At 44.5% G+C, this 22,410-nt stretch overlaps 1 protein-coding gene across 2 annotated transcripts in view; it reads left to right on the forward strand.

Moving 5' to 3' along the window:
• The window catches only part of ppp1r16b (protein phosphatase 1, regulatory subunit 16B), a 126,576-nt gene that overhangs the window by 94,257 nt on the left and 9,909 nt on the right, over window positions 1-22,410 (forward strand). For both annotated transcript variants that reach the window (XM_056274801.1, XM_056274802.1), the window contains exons 4-6: window positions 9,375-9,520; window positions 11,546-11,649; window positions 21,795-21,919. In XM_056274801.1, coding sequence (XP_056130776.1) covers window positions 9,375-9,520; window positions 11,546-11,649; window positions 21,795-21,919 — 375 coding nt within the window. The remainder of the gene's footprint in view (window positions 1-9,374; window positions 9,521-11,545; window positions 11,650-21,794; window positions 21,920-22,410) is intronic.

Raw genomic sequence — 22,410 nt, forward strand, 5'->3', positions numbered from 1 at the left:
AATAGTTTTCTTGGGTATTCTTGTGAAAGGCATATTATTTCCCTCTTTGCCTTACTGTCTATGCCCAGGAGAGGAGCTGTGGCTTGGGGCGCTGTGCAAGAGCACTGCAAGGGAACGACTAGACTAGCCGAGGGTCCCAGCGGGTTACACGGCACGTGGGAGAAATGAATGTGTAGCGTTTCAGAGAAAGGCTTAGAGATTAGACTCGTAGTTAGCGATCATGTGGGTTGAAGTATGTAGGTGTTATTCAGAGAAAGGTTTGGACGATAAGCCTTAGCAGTCAGTTGTTCAGCTTGCAGCATGTGGGTATTTCTCTTCATGCTAATCCAATGCAACACATTTAAAACCAAATGACAATCCAAACTGCATTAAATGTCTTGAAAGGGCATAAATAACCCACGGCAGTTTTGCTCTGCTGTTCCTTTCTAAGCAGTCTGTTTTTGCCTTAACCCCCCCCCCCCCCCCGAGCATGACTGTCACCTAAGTGCAAGAAAGCAAATTATAACGTACATGGTCCTTGCAGAAATACCAATGAGTCTCATCATGCTGGGCTGGGTTTTTAACTTGTTCATACCAAATTTTTATTCTGTTAGTGGATGCTGCCATTCCTGGACTTGGTCTGACTGATTTGATTTAAAAAAAAGTCAATAGAAATAAAACAAAACAACCCAATAGCAACACAACAAAGAAAACCATGAGAGGTGGCCGGCTATGACTAGCATTGCTTCAAGTATCTAGTGCTAACGTTAATCCAAACACCTGTTCACTTGTAATTTATCAAATATTTCATCAAGGAACCCTCAGCAATAATGAAATGAATAGGCGTTTCCTCTGATTGACTCAGGTTCCGGTCTTTATCTCTGACTCTCTTTCATCATAGTCACCGCTTGTGAAACCTTCAGACACACAGGATGTACCCCACAGCCATGAAGCAACCTCCATGTAAGCCCACTTCTGCCTCTGACAGCGCCACAAGGAAGTTATTCAACACTTGTCTCCTTCTTTCTGCCTGCCCTCCAACCATCCAAACTCACTCTTCTACAACTCCTCTCTCTCCCCTTGTCTTCATCTTACTCTCTGGCTCCCTCACATGCGTCTCACTCTCTTTTCTATTTATAATATTTCTTTTATCTCTATCTCTCCATTTCTCTCACTGTCTTTCCATTCCTGCTGTGCTTTTATCTGACTTTCTGACTCCCTCACTTATGTATCTCTCTCTTTCTCTCAACTTCTTAATCGTAGCATCTGTGACAGTGAAAATCCCCAGAGAGCATACAGCCACTCGTCCCTGTGAGTGAATCTGGGTTACACATATACGCTGGTCTCCTATTGTTCAACTTGGCTGACAGAGCGCCACAGAGCACGCTTTTCCCGTTACATCCAGTCATTTACGATGCATCGCCTTAAGATAAGATAACCTTCATTCATCCCCGAAGGGAAATCAGGTGTAGATATCAGCAAAGAGGAAAAGAAAAAGACATCAGCAGGCACGTGTGGGTGGCATGGTGGTCTATTCCGTTGCCTACCAACACAGGGATTGCCGGTTCGAATCCCCGTGTTACCTCCGGCTTGGTCGGGTATCCCTACGGACACAATTGGCCGTATCTGCTGGTGAAATGTGGGTATGTGTCCTGCTCACTGCACTAGTGCCTCCTCTGGTTGGTCAGGGTGCCTGTTCAGGGGCCAGGGGGAACTGGGGGGATAGCGTGATCCTCCCACGCACTACATCCCCCTGGCGAAACTCCTCACTGTCAGGTGAAAAGAAGCGGCTGGCAACTCCATGTATCGGAAGAGGCATGTGGTAGTCTGCAGCCCTCCCCGGATAGGCAGAGGGGGTGGAGCAGCGACCGGGACGGCTCGGAAGAGTGGTGTAATTGGCCAAGTACAATCTGGAAGAAAAAGAGGGGAAAATCCACAAAAAAAAAAAAAAAAACATCAACAGGGTAGAGTAACAGAGATAGATAGATAGATAGATAGATAGTAGAGGTCAATCACCTCAGGATCAGAACAATACTAAACCTAACATTAATACTTACAATACTAAACATCATAGGTATGAGATCAGCATCTACACATATTCTGCATATGTGTGTGTGTGCGTGTGTGTATATATATATATATGTATATATAGCATAGCATATACATACATATGTGAACAGTAGCAACTTGTACACTAAAACAGTACACCATGCACAATATGCAAGGCATGATACGGTCAGGTGGGTCACTAGATCAAGTCAGCCTAATCATAAGTTAGGGGGCTCATTGGCGGTCTAGGGAGGTCTAGTAGTCGGTCCTAGTCAGTCCTTGTGCGGGAGGCAGAGGAGGAGGATGGGGATGGGGGGGAGGTTGGGGCAGGGAGTGGGCCTTGTTGTGGAGCCTGATGGCTGTTGGTACAAAAGACAAAGAAGGCATTTCGTGGTTTGCCGGGGGGCAATGCGTCTATGACTGAATGTACTCCTCCCCACTATTGCGTCGTGGAGGGGATGGGAGGAATTCATCGAGATGGCGGCCATCATCCTCCCCTCCGCAACCGTCTCCAGGTCATCCAGGTTAACCCCCACTACTGAGCTAGCCTTCTTCACCAGCTTGTTCAGTTTGCTGGTATCTCTTGCATTGCCCCCCCCCCAACAAACCACGGCAAAGAATAGGACACTGGCAACTACAGACTGGTAGAATATCCACAGCAGCCTGCTGCTGCACACATTGAAGGACCCGAGCCTCCTCCGGAAGTGCAGCCTGCTCTGACCCTTCTTGTAGAGGGCCTTCACCTCTAATCTATCTTTCCATTCTCTCTCTCTCTCTCTCTCTCTCTCTCTCTCTCTCTCTCTCTCTCTCTCTCTCTCTCTCTCTCTCTCTCTCTCTCTCTCGCTCGCTCGCTCGCTCGCTCGCTCGCTCGCTCTCTCTCTCTCTGTCTTTTGGTCTCTCTGTCTTTCGGTCTCTCTGTTTCGGTCTCTTTTTCTCTCTGTCTCTTTGCTCACTATTTCCATTTCCTGTGTTGTGTTAGTATGTGTTTACGTCTGTCTGCCCACCCTAATCCCCATCCTCTGTGAAGGAAAACTTCGTTATCTGCATCAACAGTAAACTAAAAAAAAAACCCAGAGGTTGCTTGACTGCTGTCTAAGTGACATGCAGCCTTTTTCTCTAGCAGAATAATTTTATTTTAGTTTTCTTACTGGATAGTAGACGGCGCTCTTCCTTAGGTTTCTCATGCTATTTAAATCTATTGGAGAATGTAATGTGATTCTAAAGCCCCTGGAGACTTTATTGTAATTTAGGGCTACAATAGAGCAAGGCAATAATTCAACATTACAGTTGATTGTCTTTCAGTGGTATTGTATCAGGGTGAAATTCTGATATTGCCATATTGTGATACACAGTTTACTACCTAGATTAATGATAATGAGAATCTCTTACTTTAAATTTCTCACAAAATGTGTTCTTAAATGCTTTGAGGGAGTATTATTCAAAAACTGGTTTGAAGACGGTGGCACTGACGAAAAGACAGGAGGTGGAGCTGGAGGTGGCAGAGTTGAAGACGCTAAGATTTTCATTGGGAGTGATGAAGAAGGACAGGATTAGGAACGAGTATATTAGAGGGACAGCTCAGGTTGGATGGTTTGGAGACAAAGCAAGAGAGGCAAGATTGAGATGACTTGGACATGTGTGGAGGAGAGATGCTGGGTATATTGGGAGAAGGATTCTGAATATGGAGCTGCCAGGGAAGAGGAAAAGAGGAATGCCAAAGAGGAGGTTTATGGATGTGGTGAGGGAGGACATGCAGGTGGCTGGTGTGACAGAGGAAGATGCAGAGGACAGGAAGAAATGAAAACGGATGATCCGCTGTGGAGATCCCTAATGGCAGCAGCTGAAAGTAGTAGTAGTAGATTATTCAAAAACTAGTTTTGGTTTTATGTTACACTTTACATTGCCAAACAGTTTTTGGAGGTTGCAGAGTACATTCAGCTGTCATCTAATCCAGGGGTTCCCAAAAGTTTCATGCTGTGACCCATCTCTGGAGATACCTTTTGGCCCAGGACTCACCAAATATAATGAAATTCTCATTACCGGTCAGAAAGCTAGATGATTAGGGTGTCCAGGTAGCATAGCGGTCTATTCTGTTGACTACCAACATGGGGATCACCAGTTTGAATTCACGTGTTACCTCCGGCTTGGTCGGTCGTTCCTACAGACACAATTGGCCGTATCTGCAGGTGGGAAGCCAAATGTGGGTATGTGTCCTGGTCGCTGCACTAGTGCCTCCTCTGGTCGGTCGGGGCACCTGTTCTGGGGGAAGGGGAACTGGGGGGGAATGATCCTCCCACGCACCACATCCCCCTGGTGAAACTCCTCGCTGTCAGGTGAAAAGAAGCAGCTGGCAACTCCACGTGTATCTGAGGAGGCATGTGGTAGTCTGCAGCCCCCCCCCCCTCCAGATCGGCAGAGGGGCCGGAGCAGCGACCGGGATGGCTCGGAGAGTGGGTCAACATGAGGCATTATTTCAGTGATATTTTGGAATATAATAAAATCATTGCATTGTTTGCGTTGAGTCAAAAAATGTTTTTTTCCCCTTCTTTTTTACTCTAAATTCTGTCAATAATATGCGCTATCATGGACATCCTGTGCCCTGCGTGACCCATTACTGCGGCCAATTTGTGGGTCACTACCCATACCTTGAAAACCCCTAATCTGTCTGATTTCGACTTATCTTTCTGGTGATTGTGATAATTGCAGCGGTGGTGTTTGCTCTTCTCCAAATCTGAGAGGCATTGAAAATGACGCGGTCGCCAGCGCCGTTATGTTAGCACCCTCCCCGCCCTGAAACAGACAAAACGTCGTTGAACGTTAGTTTTAATTACAATTTACACAATTACAATTTCAATTAGGTGATGTTTTTATCCAAAGTGACGTACATCTGATACAACAAGATAACTGCTGATGTTTATATGACGGTGAATGTCTTTTATGAGGTTTTGCCATATCGACATATTGGCCATGAAAAATTGCCAAAAATTGATTAAAAAAATGTTTCCCTTGGAAAGTCCTGCCTGATAGTGACCATTAAAATGAGTAACTACAACAGTTCTGGGATAACCCTGTAATGTACAGAACACGCCATCCACCCATCCATCCATTATCCAAACCGCTTACCCTGCTCTCAGGGTCGAGGGGATGCTGGAGCCTATCCCAGCAGTCATTGGGCAGCAGGCGGGGAGACACCCTGGACAGGCCGCCAGGCCATCACAGGGCCGACACACACATACACACACACATTCACACATGGGGACAAATAGTATGGCCGATTCACCTGACCTGCATGTCTTTGGACTGTGGGAGGAAACCGGAGCACCCGGAGGAAACCCATGCAGACACAGGGAGAACATACAAATTCCACACAGAGGACGACCCGGGACGACCCCCAAGGTTGGACTATCCTGGGGCTCAAACCCAGGATCTTCTTGCTGTGAGGTGGCCGTGCTAAACACTGAGCCACCATGCCGCCCGTACAAAACCCTCATTATACAGAAATAACCGAATAACCTATAAGTGAAATAGACACGACTGAACTATGGTGAGTAGTATTTACTGAGTAAAATAGTGACCTTTCGATATCTCCAGTTTGCTTCCTGCTGTTTTAATACGATCTACATCAGACATCGCATGGGATAAGTTCAGAAACTACAAAATGCCGAAAACGAGTATTTTGAATCCTTTGTGCTGCAGGAATAAATAGTTAGCTGTTAAAGTGGTGCTTGTGCTTGTATATTTCTTCTCCTACATTTCATGCATTGACCTTTGCTTGGTTACTTGATTACAAAACAGCTGTGCAACATAAAGATCAGCCCCCACAATGATTTATGGGAATTTACAAAGCCGTGCTATCCCTAATCTGCACTTCATTTTTGGTGAGTGTGTGTTGTGTAAGAATTTTTTGATGAAGTGCTGTTTGTTCTCCCATCTCTTCCTCAATATTTCCATCATATTTCTCCTCTTATCTTTGCGTCTGCTGTCACTCCTTGTGTATTTCTTCCCTCTCTGTTTATTTATATGCGCGTGCAGCGTGCCTCTTGTGGCTCCGCTCCACAGTCGCTCTCTTCATATTTGTTAGGCTCTCATCTCTCTATTGTTATTATTTTGCCCCTCTGTGCTTTCTCATTCTGTTGTCTATAATTTAATCTTCCATGAAGGTTGCCAAGCCAAAAATACATATTCTCTACACCATTTTTTTCCTAAATTAACAACAGTTAACACGAGTCCGCTCAGTTTTACAATGCAAATCATAAGAAAGGGAAAGCATTTTAAACAAAGTGCATTCGGGTGCTGAAGATTTTTTTTTTAAAACTCCATGACAATCCTGTTTTGTTTTTTTTAATTGGGATCTCCCCTCCCCCCCTTTTCCTCTCCAATTGTACTTGGCCAATTACCCCACTCTTCCGAGCCAGCTTGGTCGCTGCTCCACCCTCTCTGCCGATCAGGGGAGGGCTGCAGACTACCACATGCTTCCTCCGATACATGTGGTGTCGCCAGCCGCTTCTTTTCACCTGACAGTGAGGAGTTTCACCAGGGGGACGTAGCGTGTGGGAGGATCACACTATTCCCCCTAGTTCCCCCTCCCCCCGAACAGATGCCCCGACTGACCAGATGAGGCGCTAGTGCAGCGACCAGGACGCATACCCACATGTGGCCTCCCACCCGCAGACACGGCCAATTGTGTCTGTAGGGACGCAAGACCAAGCCGGAGATAACACGGGGATTCGAACCAGCAATCCTCGTTTTGATAGGTAACAGAATAGACCACCATGCCACCCAGAGGCCCCTTCATGACAATTCTTACCAGACATTTACATAATTTCTAACAGCAACCAGGAGTCATTATTTTGCTCAGAATCAGTGTTTTTTGTTGTTTTGTTTTTTTAAACAAGGCATATTTTTATTTACGTCCTCATCCTAAACGGACAGTAAACTGTCTTGTTATAGTGTCACAGGATTGCTTTTTTTTTTTTTTAAAGAATCCTGGTTCATGATCCATCCATTATCTGCACCGCTTATCCTGCTCTCAGGGTCGTTCATGATGAAACTGATTTACTATGCACAGTCTTTAAGCACTACGAGTCGGTCTCGAACTGCTAAGTGTTCCCATCTAGTGAGTATTATGTCTGCTCCTCGCTCGCCTGGCTCTCCTCCATGTTCCTCCTCCCTTTCTTCTCCTAGGAGTCATCACCTTTATGCAGTGCTGTGGCTCTAGCCACTCTCTCCCCATTTTGCTGTGGTGGAGCTGACAGCATCTATGTTGCTTTTCATGGAACATATTGGCTTCCTGCCCAACCTGCAATCACGCTGGGTTATAACCAGAAAACGCTTTGTTCTCTTCGTCTCTCTGTGTCTCTCACTCGCTGTCTGTCTGTGTGTCTCTCGCTCTCTCTTCTTGCTCTGTAGTGTGCCTTTGTGTTGATGTGTGGGTGTTTTTTGTTGTTGACAAATTTGTTGAAACCCCTGCGTATAAAATGTACACTCAGGACTCAAGCTGAGATGTGTGTGTGTGTGTGTGTGTGTGTGTGTGTGTGTGTGTGTGTGTGTGTGGTGTGTGTGTGTGTGTGTGTGTGTGTGTGTGTGTTGCCTTACATCCGGAGAACAACCCACTCAATGGGTTGGAGATCAGAAAAACTGCCCCCATAAGGAAGTCATGTTTTCTGAAAAGCACTCGGCTCTGTTGAATATGCTATCAAAGGAATTTGGATGAGAAATGGCCCAACCTCCGTGCTGTGTGTGCAAAAGGGTTTTTGTTTTCATCGTTTCTCGGCCATTTCTAAGACACCGAGGGGTATATACTGGACAGATCTCATAATAAGCACAATATATGATGGGACAGACTTAAAAAAAACATACTTTGAAACGGTTCTCCCTCCAAGCGAGTACTCTTCTATCAAGAAGGGCAAGTCTGTCTTCCTTTTTTTTCCACTTCACTAGCTTGTTTACCCAAGATAAGACAATTCAGACAATCACTGATCTCTAAAGGGAAACTTTTTGTTTGCTTAGCAGAAACAAAACATGAAGTCTGGCCTAGAGGAACAACTTAACCTTTGGCTCTCTTTTTCTACTCTGTCTATTTCCATGCCCCCCTTTTTTTCCTGTCTCATTCAGCTCTGTCTTTCTCACTCGCTCTCTCCTTTTCTACCACCCAACCTCCCCCTTCCTTCTGTCCTCTCTCTCTCTCTCTCTCTCTCTCTCTCTCTCTCTCTCTCTCTCTCTCTCTCTCTCTCTCTCTCTCTCTCTCGCTCACTCCCTTTTCCTTCAACTCCTTTCTTCTCTCTCTCTTCCATCGCTCCCTATGCTCCCTATTTTCTGACCGTTTCCTGATTTCTATTTCTTTTTCTCCTCCATCTCTCTCTCTCCCTCTTCCTGTCTACCGCTCCGACACTCTGCATCTCTGTCGATGTATTTTTTCATTAGACGTCCTTATGAGATGTGTTATCAAAAGTAAGGAGGTATAAAAATCTCTCAGCACGGTGGCCCGGTGGTTAGCACTGTTGCCTCACAGCAAGGTCCTGGGTTCGAACCCCATGCCGTCCCAGCTCCTTTCTGTGTGGAGTTTGTATGTTCTCCCCATGTCTACGTGGGTTTCCTCCGGGTGCTCCGGTTTCCCCCCGCCATCAAAAAGAAAAGCATGTTAGGTTAACGTTAGGGTTAATACTCCTGTCTCTGCCCCTGACCAAGGCAATGGCAAGAACAACTGGAGTTGGTCCCCGGGTGCTGCAGCTGCCCACTGCTTCCAGTGTGTGTTGGGATGGGGTTAAATACAGGGGCTGAATTTCTCCACAAGGACTAATATCCCCCCCCCCATATGATGACTCTCTTTTATAGAAGGTTTATTGAAACAGTGTTAATGTACTGTATTGTTGCTTGGTTTGGTCATTTGACTCTGGCTAATAAAAAACGGCTTGATACACTCATCAAATGGGCTAGTAAGATTTCAGGGAGAAGCCAAGCCCAGCTTACTGACCTTTATAATAGGAAGGTGTTCAGAAAGGCTACTTCCCTCCCGGAGTGCCAAGGTCACCCCCTGCAGCCAGAGTTTTAGCTGTTACCCTCAGGTCATCGGTTGAGGATGCCCTGTATTAGGACAAAAAGATACAAGGTTTCCTTTGTCCCCACTGCCATTCAGCTGTTAAATAGTAGATGGTATTCATCTGTTGTCTGCAGATCGGTTGTTTCCTTGGTCTGTATATTTGAACTCCTTTGGTTCTCTTGCCCACTGTTAATTCTGCCTTGGTGTTTGTATGTTTTTTTGTGTGTGAGAGTTTTATTATACTGGCTGCAAACTAATTTCCCTGTAAGGGACAATAAAGACACTTTGTCACTCTCTCTCCACCCAGTGTTGTATAGACAACTATGAAGAGATGGTGAAGATCCTGCTGGGCCGCGGGGCATGCGTCAACGCCCAGGACAACGAGCTGTGGACACCGCTGCACGCTGCTGCTACCTGTGGCCATGCGGGCCTGGTCAAGATACTCATCACACAGTAAGTCACACACTTGTACAACCACACACATATCGTCACCTTCTTCAAATAATGGCCTAAGTCATATTTTCAGGTTTTTCAAAAAACTGAATAAACTGAAACAAATATAGAATATATGATATTTCTTAATCATTTCACACAGAAAGATATGTCAATAGTCATATATTGTCATAACCTTTTCATGTGAAATGATTTAGAAATATCATATATATTTGTTTCAGTTTATTCTGTTTTTTGAAAAACTTGAAAATATGACTTAGGCCATTATTTTAAGAAAGTGACGATATGGAATGACGTCTGTATCTGTCTTGTAGCCACATCCATGGGAACTCAGACCTACAAATGTTGCGTCGGCTTCTAAAACATTATGAAAATTCAACGTTCTTTAGACTCACCTTCTATATTATTTGTTTTTCCTTGGATCCTTTCTTTTTTTATAAATAATTTTCTTTGTTTTAGTCAATGCTTTTTCTCATCAATGCATTTTAATTGTCGTTTTGTGAAGCCACTTGTAACAGTTGTTTTGAAAAGCACTTACAGATGAAATGGTTATTATTATGCTTTTACATTATTTAGATTAATGGCGGGATAGACATGTAGTTACTTAATTTAGTTAGATACTAAAATCAGCAACAATATAGGATATTAAACATTACATAACAGTCGCACACACAGAACTGTATAGATCGTCTGTTACAGCAGTTGGTACTCATGTACATCCCCCTTCTAAAGTCATGGACTGGATGATATGCTGGCCCTTCTCGCTCTCTGTCTGGTGCCGCTTTCTTTCATCCTTGATGATTTATCATATAATATTCTTATTTTGTGTTAACTTACTATTGTTTCAGTCGTAAAAATAATTTTCCTCCAAAAACACCAATGCTCTATCTATCTATCTATCTATCTATCTATCTATCTATCTATCTATCTATCTATCTATCTATCTATCTATCTATCTATCTATCTATCTATCTATCTATCTATCTATCTATCTATCTATCTATCTATCTATCTATCTATCTATCGATGATCGATGGAGTTATGACCTATATTTAAAAGCTATATTACACACAGACATGCAGATAGATGGACAGACAGACACACATATATACAAATGCATACAGACATTGTGCTGCTGCCACCTGTTGACCTATAGGAGTTGTCAGGTCTATCATGTATTGCTGTTCGGTATGCATACGATGGTGTAATTAGTTGTTAAATCCAGGGCATTATGCAGGCCAACATGTTTTGTTTTGCGCGGCAGCCTAGATACACAAAGGATAAAATTAACATCAAGCTTCCAACTCAAACCTATTGTTGTTGGTTACTTATTGTAGTTCATTTGTAGTTTCAATGATATGGACGGCATGGAGGGCTACTGGTTGGTGAGGTTGTCCTAAAGGTCAATTCCCATATCACTATATCTGTCAAAATATCCTTACATAAGAAACTTTATCCCCCAGTTTCCCTGGAAACTTAACTAGCTGACTACTCAGTAGAGAATAATATAGAAAGTGCAACAAATAAAAGATATTATGTATTATTTCTGTCTTCATTGGGTGTAAATATGTTTTAATTAAGCATGAAGGATATTAGCTGTAATGTCAGCCAACTGAGAAAAACTGCAATCTTTGGACCGTTGGCTTTAAAAAAAAAACCATTATGTAATTTTTATTTTTTTTTTAGATTAAAGTTTCAGCAAATTTTGGGGGAGGATGCTCCATGAAGAGCTTTGAGGAAATGTAAAGTGTAGCCAGAGGGGGATATGAGGGCATTTAAAAGGTAGAAATCACAAATTATGAATGCCATTACCCTAATTAAGAGCGATAAGGGCAATAAAATATTTTACATATCCACCTGTCTCTTTTCTGGGGCGTGCATGACTATCTCATTATAGCTCCTATTCTCATGGGCATAATGATTATGCATATGCATCAATATTTCCCTTTGCCCATAAATATTCCATATATTTATTCAGTACATGTCATGTATTCTGATCGTTTGTCTTCATTCATATTCCTGCAGTGGTGCAGATCTACTGGCAGTCAACTCTGACGGGAACATGCCCTACGACCTCTGTGAGGATGACCCAACGCTGGACATCATCGAGACAGCCATGGCAAACAGAGGTAGGAACTTTCTTTTTTTTTTTTCAATATTTTTTTTCTTTTCTTTCAGTGTTTTCCTTGTGGGGGAAGAGGAATAACAGTGAAAATGATGACTCAAGCACTTTGGTATTCTTGAAATACCCAAAAAATTGCGGTATGCGCCAGCTGCAGTAACAATTTACTTTAGTTAATCTGCACTGTGAAGGAACGGAGGTCATTTAAAGGAGTGGAATGTTCAAGTGACTGGAAAAAAAATCAACCCCCCCCCCTTTTAATTTAAAGTATGACTCATTTAAAACAATACATTTCGCTTAGTTATTCATATTCTAATTTAGATTTAAAATGTGTGTTTCAAGCCTGAAGGGGTCGATTACTCACAATTTAAACAATGTATATAGTTTTTCTTTCCCAGTGCTGGATACTTCATTCTCTTTATATGAAATCAGTTAATTAGAATGAAATAAAAAATAAGGGTGGGGGGTTAAAAGAGTCCACCAAAAACAAAGCGTGCTTCTCACCTAGAGAGTGGTTTCTTTGCAGCTCTGCAGAGGGAAATGAAATGCTGTGTGCCTGGCTGCTGCAGTTCTGGAGGGAGCTTTTTTTTTTTTTTTTTGTAGAACTCTGCAGTGAGGTCATGACCTGAAAGACCATCTCTTTCCCCGGACAGATTTGTGATCGACACCTTTGGGAGTTGTGAGATATTATGCATACATTTTTCTCTCGACTCCCCGACAGGATGCATATTGAAAAACTGTTTATTCATGCTATGTGTCACTTTCAATAGGTGCGCTAGTGTGTGTGTGTGTGTGTGTGTGTGTGTGTGTGTGTGTGTGTGTGTGTGTGTGTGTGTGTGTGTGTGTGTGTGTGTGTGTGTGTGTGTGTGCAAAGCATAACGGTAGTGAAAGAAGGGTCAAAAAAACCTATAGTAAACACACAGGCACACACGCACACACACACACACACACACACACACACACACACACACACACACACACACACACACAGAGTCCCATACACAGTAGCGCACCTGTTGAAAGTGACAGATAGCACAAATAAAAAGTTTTTCCAATATGCATCCTGTCCAGATGTCACACAGATGTGAACATACACACACATTAATGCACAGCAGTGTGGTACGAGGGGAGTGTGACAACTGAATGTTTCTCAGCGTGTGTTTTTGTGTATGTAGAGTTAGTGTGAAAATGAGCCAGGGACACAGAAAGAGCTTGCCCAGTTTATGCAGACTGAAAGTCAGCAAAGCTCTTCCCTAACCCTATTTGGCTTTTCTTTTTGTATGTCAGATGTAAGTACTTCACATCTGAAGCCACCTTCGGAAGTATTATACATCCACTTGAGACCAAAACATGTTTCTGGGCATCCGGGTGGCATAGCGGTCTATTCCATTGCCTTCCAACACGGGGATCGCCGGATCGAATCCCCGTGTTACCTCCGGCTTGGTCGGGTGTCCCTACAGACACATTTGGCCGTGACTGTGGGTGGGAAGCCAGATGTAGGTGTGTGTCCTGGTCGCTGCACTAGCGCCTCCTCTGGTTGGTCGGGGCGCCTGTTTGCGGGGGATGGGGAACTGGGGCTAATAGTGTGATCCTCCCACGTGCTATGTCCCCCTGATGACACTCGTCACTGCAAGGTGAAAAGAAGCTGCTGGCGACTCCACATGTATCGGAGGAGGCATGTGGTAGTCTGCAGCCCTTCCTGGATCAGCAGAGGGGGAGGGAGGAGCAGTGACCAGAATGGCTCAGAAGAGCGGGGTAATTGGCTGGATACAATTGGGGAGAAAAAGGGGGACAACCCCCCCCCCCCAAAAAAAGAAGAAACATGTTTCTGAAAAGCTCTATACAGTCTCTGCATTGCAACACGGAGAGGCGGTTTCCAGGTATTGTTTGCCGCAACATGTCAAACCAAAACCTATATAATTTGTTTTTGCAAACGTCACACCACTCCCTAGGACGGACACACACACACACACACACACACACACACACACACACACACACACACACACGAGTGCTATGTGTAAGTACATATGCAGGCCAACACCTATGCTCGAGTCAGTGTTGACACAACTCGCATGCTTGCGATCGTGCAGACCTTTTAACAGAAATCAGGCTTACATTACAAATGAATTAATTTTTCCTTTTGGGCAAAATAAACATTTGATAGACTAAAGCAATGTAAATAGGGAGCGAGAGATGCTTGGAGATAGAAGAAAAGAGAGAGGGGATAGCCCGCTTGAGGATTTGTAGCCTAGCAGGAGAACACAGATATAGTTTGGTGTGAGAGGAATGATTAATAAGCTGATCAAAGGGAGCACAGCACTGCTAATTGCTCCCATAATGTCGTCAGCACCATACTGCTGGATAGCTCTGCTCCCTGTTGGGACACTGCAGGGATGAGCAAACCCCCCCAAATCCCTCTCGCTTTCTCTCGCTCCCTCTCTTCCCCCCCCTCTCTCTAAATCTCTACCTCTCTCTCTGCCATTCTGTCTATCTTTAGACAACATTGACTGATCTGACAGCTCCCTGGTCCTTCCTTTGTAGAGCCCAGCTCATCTGTGCTGAGCGGCAGCGATAAGAGGGAAATCTTACAGGAAACTGTCCACATAAAGCGGGTAATGCCGACTAGATGGGTCGAGCCTGCAGCATTGCTAATGACTACTTAGACTTGTGCCGGTTTGCAACCCCCAAAAGAATAATCCCCACTGAATGTTTACGGTGAGAGACACAGAATAGACACTGGGGGAAAAAAAAGCTGCAGATTTATGGAGGGGTGGAAATCGGTGACGATGGGCCAAGAGAAAGACAAGCTCCAGTATTGAGTGGTTTGCAGGATGACGGAAATCGATGCATGTTAAGTCAGAGCTAACTGAACGGGTGTGCTGAACATAATGAGATGACAAGTAGGAGATTGTCAATTTCTCAATTTCTTGGTGTCAAATTGCCTGCTGGCTGTGGGTTTAATTTCCAGGGGGCATTTAGGGAAAACCCAACAGTTTTACCTCCCCACCATTCATTATTTTTACAAGAAAAAAAACACTTTTGAGCGGCACATTTACATGCGCTGACATGTGGTAGCGTTCATGTATCCCCACACAAGCCCGTTTCATGATCGTCCCGTCTTTGGATTTTTGCACCATCGCAATTTGAACAAGTCTTTGGGTTGTGGTTCTGGCTCGCTACCACTGGTCCATCCCACCATCAGCCATTACAAGCCAGTTTAAGGCACCCCAGAGGAAAAGCGCCCTGCTTATAATAGTCTTTTTTTCATCTAAGAGAAATAGAGCAGATATTATTAATAGACCAATGAATTCTGAACTATGGCCTTCGTTCCCCTTCCCAAGAAACGAAAAAGCAAAAGTATAAATTAATTTTGATTAAACAGACAATTTTGGGAAATCAGGAGCATTTTGAGATCCTATAATACCTGAATGAGACAGGTGAAAGGTTTTACTTGTCTCTTGAGAGTACCATTTGAGGTGTATGAAAGGTGTATGTTGTAAACGTCTTGTTATATTTTCCTTCTGTTTTTCCTCGGGCATTGCTAAAATAGGGTCCTTAAACTCTTCTTGTCCACTTGGCATTAATTTGGATCTACATTAAGGTATTTAAAAGCTGGAACCACTTCAAAAGCCACAAAGTTGAGAACAAAGTCATATAAATCCTACTCCTTGTTAATCTGCAACGTTGACTGAATGGGTCGCCGTTCCAGACGATCATAAATGCTCATTCACTCGAGAAATGAGCAATGTTGACCATGGAGGCATACAAGTCACCCCCCCCCCTTTTCTCCCAAATTGTACCCAACCAATTACCCCACGCTTCCGAACCATCCTGGTCGCTGCTGCACCCCCTCTGCCAATCCAGGGTGGGCTGCAGACTACCACATGTCTCTTCCGATTCATGGGGAGTCACCAGCCGCTTCTTTTCACCTGACAGTGAGGAGTTTTGCCAGGGGGACGTAGCACGTAGGAGGATCACACTATTCCCCCCAGTTCCCCCTCCCCCCCAAACAGGCACCCCAACTGACCAGAGGAGGCGCTAGTGCAGCAACCAGGACACATACCCACATCTGGCTTCCCACCCACAGACACGGCCAATTGTGTTTGTAGGGACGCTCGACTAAGCCAGAGGTCACACGGGGATTCAAACCGGCGATCCACGTGTTGGTAGTCAACGGAATAGACTGCCACGCCACCCGGACACCCAAGTCACTTTTTCTTGACTGACCAGCTGATGGTTAATGGCCATGGTTAATCCTCTTTTACATCTGTTTTTGAGTGACACAATCCGTTTTAATGTAATCAAAGAGAGAGCAGGAGAGTTTCTGAAAGAAGCTAAGGGATTACAGCATGGGACACGGTACAGTGTATGCTGGATTTAAGGTGGAATTTTGACGGGCCATGTGTTATGGCACCACCTGAGCCACATACCACAAAACTGTAACTGTAAGCGGTGAAATTAGAGATCTAGTGTACACAAACATATAACATTACACTGTTGATTATAATAGGCTACCAGGAGTTTAGAGAGCAGCATTTATTGGATTGGACACACAGGCATGCATTTTAAGTATTCAATTAATTTTCCTTGAAGGTCCCCACTTGTCCTCAAAAACTTGGAAATGTATAGCTTTCCAGTCAGTGCGCACTGGGGCGGTTTGCAGCTGAGTGTGAAATGGCTGGGATGAGAGTCAGCACCTCCAAGTCTGAGGCCACGGTTCTCTACCGGAAAATGGCGGATTGCTCCCTCTGGGTTGGGGATGAGTTGTTGCCTCAAGTGAAGGAGTTCAAGTATCTCGGGGTCTTGTTCACGAGTGAGGGTAGGATGGAGCAGGAGAGTGACAGGCGGACTGGTGCAGCATCAGCAGTAATGTGGACGTTGTACCGGACCATCGTGGTGAAGAGGGAGCTGAGCCAGAAGGCAAAGCTCTCAATTTACCAGTCAATCTTCGTTCCAACCCTCACCTATGGTCATGAGCTTTGGGTAGTGACCGAAAGGGTGAGATCGCGGATACAAGTGGCTGAAATACGTTTTCTCCGTAGGGTGTCTGGGCTCAGCCTTGGAGATAGGGTGAGGAGCTCGGACAGCCGGAGGGAGCATGGAGTAGAGCCGCTGTTCCTTCGCGTTGAAAGGAGCCAGTTGAGGTGGTTCGGGCATCTGAGTAGGATGCCTCCAGGGTGCCTTCCTTTGGAGGTTTACCGGGCACGGCCAACTGGGAGGAGACCCCGGGGTAGACCCAGAACTCGCTGGAGCAACTACAAGTCCAATCTGGCCTGGGAACGCCTTGGAATCCCCCAGGAGTAGCTGGAGGGTGTTGCTGGGGAGAGGGACATCTGGAGTGCCCTACTTAGCTTGCTGCCACCGTGACCTGACCCCAGAGAAGCAGCTGATGATGAATGAATGAATGGATGAATAAACGAGTTTTCCAGTCATAGAAAACACCTTGAAAATGAAATGACTGCATTTCTGTCATGCTGTTCTGGTCTGAGGACACAAAGCACTTAACATGAAATGGCTGCATTACGTTACAGTGTGAGCAGCCCCAGTGTGAGAATCAAACCCCTCACTTTTGGTAGCATTAGTGCCTTGCTCAAGGTATATGCTGCCATAACACTGGCAACTCTACCAACTCAGCTACAAGACCACAGAGATGATAACATTGATCAAATGTCCTGGAAATATTATTGAGGTTAAAGAAAACTGTAAACTTGGGTTATAAAATCATGTTTTTAGCTGCTGAGATTGCACATAGTATGTGCATGTTTGGGGGAAATGTTCTGTAACCAGCTTAAAAATACACAGTTCAATTAGAGACTGTTTTGGAAATGTTGCCCCAGATAGTTGTTTAGATATGCTGCAGTGTTAAATGGCCCAATGTTGTACTCGCATGAAATGAACCCCAAGTTAAACATTTCCGTTCCCAACTTACTGAGGAATAGACCATTAAAAATGGAGATAATTTCAGTGAAACTCAGTGATCAAATGAGAATTATGGGAGGAAGGATTTCTGTGTGTGTGTGTGTGTGTGTGTGTGTGTGTGTGTGTGTGTGTGTGTGTGTGTGTGTGTGTGTGTCCATTCATCCATCTCTACTGGTGTACTTGTATATTTACGTGTATATAAGTAAAACTTTATTTATATAGCACCTTTCCAGTGCACTGTTATAAATGGGTAGGGGTCGTAGTGAGGCTTCTGCTGTTAGTACATACTGAATAATATCACCATCCGTGAGCAACGGCTGTGATGTACACTGCTCAAAAAAATTAAGGGAACACCTAAAAACACAATATAGACCTCGATGAATGAAATATTTCAGCTGAAAATCTTTATTTATTAGACAGAGGAATGTGTTTAGAGCAAAATAACCTAAGATTGATCAATGGAAATCAAAATCATTAGCCCATTAAGGTCTGGATTCAGAATCATACTCAAAATCAAAGTGGAAAATGAGAACATAGGCTGATCCAACTTCTGTGGAAATTCTTCAAGACGATTCAAAATGAGGCTCAGTAGTGTGTGTGGCCTCCACGTGCCTGTATGCACTCCCTACAACGTCTGGGCATGCTCCTGATGAGACGACGGATGGTCTCCTGAGGGATCTCCTCCCAGACCTGGATCAGGGCATCGGTCAACTCCTGGACAGTCTGTGGTGCAACATCGCGTTGGCGGATGGTACGAGACATGATGTCCCAGAGGTGCTCGATTGGATTCAGGTCTGGGGAACGTGCAGGCCAGTCCATAGCATCAATGCCCTCGACATACAGGAACTGCTGACACACTCTGGCCACATGAGGACGAGCATTGTCATGCATGAGCAAGAACCCAGGGCCCACTGCACCAGCATATGGTCTGACAATGGGTCTGAGGATCTCATCCCGGTACCTAATGGCAGTCATGGTACCTCTGGCTAGCACGTAGAGGTCTGTGCGGCCCTCCAAGGATATGCCTCCCCAGACCATCACTGACCCACCGCCAAACCGGTCATGCTGGAGGATGTTGCAGGCAGCAGAACGTTCTCCACTGCGTCTCCAGACTCTCTCACGTCTGTCACATGTGTTCAGTGTGAACCTGCTCTCATCTGTGAAGAGCACAGGGCGCCAATGGCGAATCTGCCAACCAAGATGTTCTCTGGCAAAGGTCAATCGGGCTGCACGGTGTTGGGCTGTGAGCACAGGCCCCAATTGTGGACGTCGGGCCCTCATACCATCCTCATGCATTCTGTTTCTCACTGTTTGAGCTGAAACCTGCACATTAGTGGCCTGTTGAAGGTCGTTTTGTAGGGCTCCGGCAGTGCTCCTCCTGTTCCTCCTTGCACAAAGGACCAGATAGCGGTCCTGCTGCGGGGTTGTTGTCCTCCTGCGGCCCCCTCCACGTCTCCTGGTGTACTGGCCTGTCTCCTGGTACCTCCTCCATGCTCTGGACACTGTGCTGGGAGACACATCAAATCTTCTTGCCACAGCACGCATTGATGTGCCATCCTGGATGAGCTGCACTACCTGAGCAACTTCTGTAGGTTGCAGATACCGCCTCATGCCACCTCTAGTGGTGAGGGCACTAGCAAAATGAAAAACTAACCAAAGATCGGCCAGAAAAGATGAGGACAGGCAAATGGTCTGTGGCCACCACCTGCAAATCCATTCCTTTTATAGGGGTTGTCTTGAAAATTAGACAATTTACCAACAAGTGAAATTGATTCACAAATCAGTGTTGCTTCCTAACTGGACAGGTTGATATCTCAAAAGTGTGATTGACTTGGAGCTACATTGCATTGCTTATGTGTTCCCTTTATTTTTTTGAGCAGTGTATATCCAAGCAAAAGTCATGGAAAGTATCCTTGAATAGTCCTGGAAAATGATTTCCTAAAAAGACTGGGAACCCTGACAGAGAAGTATTTTGTTGGGTATGAGTCTGATTGTGGGCTCACTAGAAACAAGGTCATGTTCAAAAGGCCACATCAGTCAACAATGTTACGTGGTACAAAGTTCATCACTCATAGTCAGGTTTTGTGCCCATGGCCGACACAGTATGTGTAGGTTCATGCCAACCTGTCTTGAACCCTGGGACTATTGTGATCGCATTAAAGGAGCAGGAGTCTGAATTGAATCGTGACAGCTGCAAGCACACAACACCAATTTACATTTCATTTCAGTAAGAAGAGGCTTTGGAAACAGATGAACTAATTGTTTTACAAATAGCATGAAATAGTAACTATTGATGTGCACTTGTTTTCCCTCTGCAGCATCTTGACAAAATAGCCATTATAAATAATAGTCAAAATAGACATACATTTTGAATGTGAATAAAAAGAGCATTAGGGCAGTTCTATTTGCAAAAAAATGGAGAGATTTGAGATTTATGCCTCGAAGGATCATGCACACTTCATGTGAAGTGATGTTTAGATATATTTTCCCATTGTCTGCGTGTGTACACGTGCATTAAGAATATTGTGCACGCCTGGTCGACTTCCCCGGAATAGATGAAGGAAAGAACAATACATCAGGGGACAACCGCCTTCACGCAAAAATGTTGCATCTCCATACTTAAGTTTTCTTCCCTGCTGACTTCTGATTTAAACATTTTCCTCTATTCACTGTGCAAGTTTCATGGCTCCAGGGCTGGTAGAAACTATTCAATCATAAAATAAAGCTTTTTTTTTCTTTATCTTTCAAAAAGTTCTGAAAAATTCAACTTGGAAAAAGTTGTTATCCGTCAGCAGTATTATGTCTTATCTCTGCTACACAGGGTCTATCAGAGTTCCCACGCGTCCTGGAAAACCGGGAAATTTATAGATCGGTTTTCCAGTAACGGAAAACACCTGGAAAATAATAAAATTAATCAGATGTCCTGGAAATAGTTTTAATGCCATTGATTACCCACTGAGATCACGTAGCCTCACAGGCATGGCATGGTGGTGCAGTGGTTAGCGTGGTCACCTCACAGCAAGAAGGTCCTGGGTTCGAGTCCCGGGGTTGTCCAGCCTTGCGGGTCATCCTCTGTGTGGAGTTTGCTTGTTCTCCCCGTGTCTGCGTGGGTTTCCTGTGGGGGCTCCACCTTCCTCACACAGTCCAAAGACATCTAGGTCAGGTGATCAGCCGTACTAAATTGTCCCTAGGTGTGAATGTGTCGGCCCTGTGATGGCCTGGCGGCCTGTCCAGGGTGTCTCCCCGCCTGCTGCCCAATGACTGCTGGGATAGGCTCCAGCATCCCTGTGACCCTGAGCAGGATAAGCGGTTTGGATAATGAATGAATGATTACCCACTGAGACTGCATTTGCCACATTTTTAGCAATTGAGATTGCACATCAGTGCTTGAAGTTTGGGCGTTATGTTCATTGACCAGATGAAAGTTTCGGTCCTTTCAGAGACTGTTGAGGTGTCAACTGATAGCTAATACTGTCTTGCAAATCCAAGCAAAAGTCCTGGAAAACATCCTTGAAAAGTCCTGGAAAATGCTTTCTTAAAAAGAGTGGGAATGCTGTGACTCTCTGGGTCGTGCTACATTTCTTACCAGTTTGCTGAAATACAATGACAGCATGCAGTAATGGAAACTAAGATAATAACACATTTTATTTCAAGCTATAATCCAAGAGACTTGCATGCAAACAAAAGTCCTCTGAGATATTTTCCATTGGGTATTTACATTTTATATTGGGTTTTTTTTCATTAAGCAAAGAGAGTAACAAGAAAGTAAGCAATTACTGCCGACTCTACACTGTTGTCTGATTCATTTCCAGTGCCATGTTAAACTCGCCATGGTGAAAAGCCACTGCAATTACCAGCATTACCATAGCTGCCAGTAATATACACAAAAAGAAAGGAAAAATTATTTCCTCGGGATTACAGCTTATTACTGGCACCTTTCTAATACCATTTTCTTCACCCTACCAGTGAAGAAAAGAAAGAAAGGAATTAAAATCATAGAACTACAAATAAGTAGACGTGGAAAATAAAACCACATCAGCACAGGAACGGTCATAAAAACAAAGGCCAGCGTAGAGACGGAGGCCAACTGGAAAGGGGAGCGGGTCATCATTTGAATCCATCATCGCCCTATGATGGATGTCAGGATAGAGTAATGCTCTTTCTCTCCCTCTCAGTCTCTCTGCTGTGACTAACATCTGTGTTTGCTCTGTCCGGGTGTCTTATGGACAGGCATCACACAGGAAATGATTAATGAAACGCGGGCGTCAACAGAGAGAAGGATGCTGGGAGATATCCAGGAGCTGCTTAGACGAGGAGAAGAAGTCAACCATCAAGACTCTCTGGGAGCCACACTGGTGAGAAGCATAACTGTGTGTGTGTGTGTGTGTGTGTGTGTGTGTGTGTGTGTGTGTGTGTGTGTGTGTGTGTGTGTGTGTGTGTGGGTCCCTACTGTGGATTCATGCCTTCCCAAATAAGTTCTCTTGGATAACATCAACAGTGGTGCAGCTGCAAGCACACGTAGTGTGGCTTTAATCTATCTATCTATCTATCTATCTATCTATCTATCTATCTATCTATCTATCTATCTATCTATCTATCTATCTATCTATCTATCTATCTAACTTTCTTTATAATTTTAACCATCTTGGTCTGTAGACTTAATCTGTTTTAAGCCGTGAACACACTACACAACTTTTAAAAATTCTAACATGTTATAAAAAGTCCGGGCATTTCACACTAGCTGTCTGATTTTTGTAGATTTCTTATGATGACTGAACAATGGGGATCACACACTTAACAATTATGCAAGATGAGCAATGACATACTACCCAACTTGTCACTTGAA

Source organism: Lampris incognitus, chromosome 2 (assembly GCF_029633865.1).
Source record: "Lampris incognitus isolate fLamInc1 chromosome 2, fLamInc1.hap2, whole genome shotgun sequence".
NCBI classification, from domain to species: domain Eukaryota; kingdom Metazoa; phylum Chordata; class Actinopteri; order Lampriformes; family Lampridae; genus Lampris; species Lampris incognitus.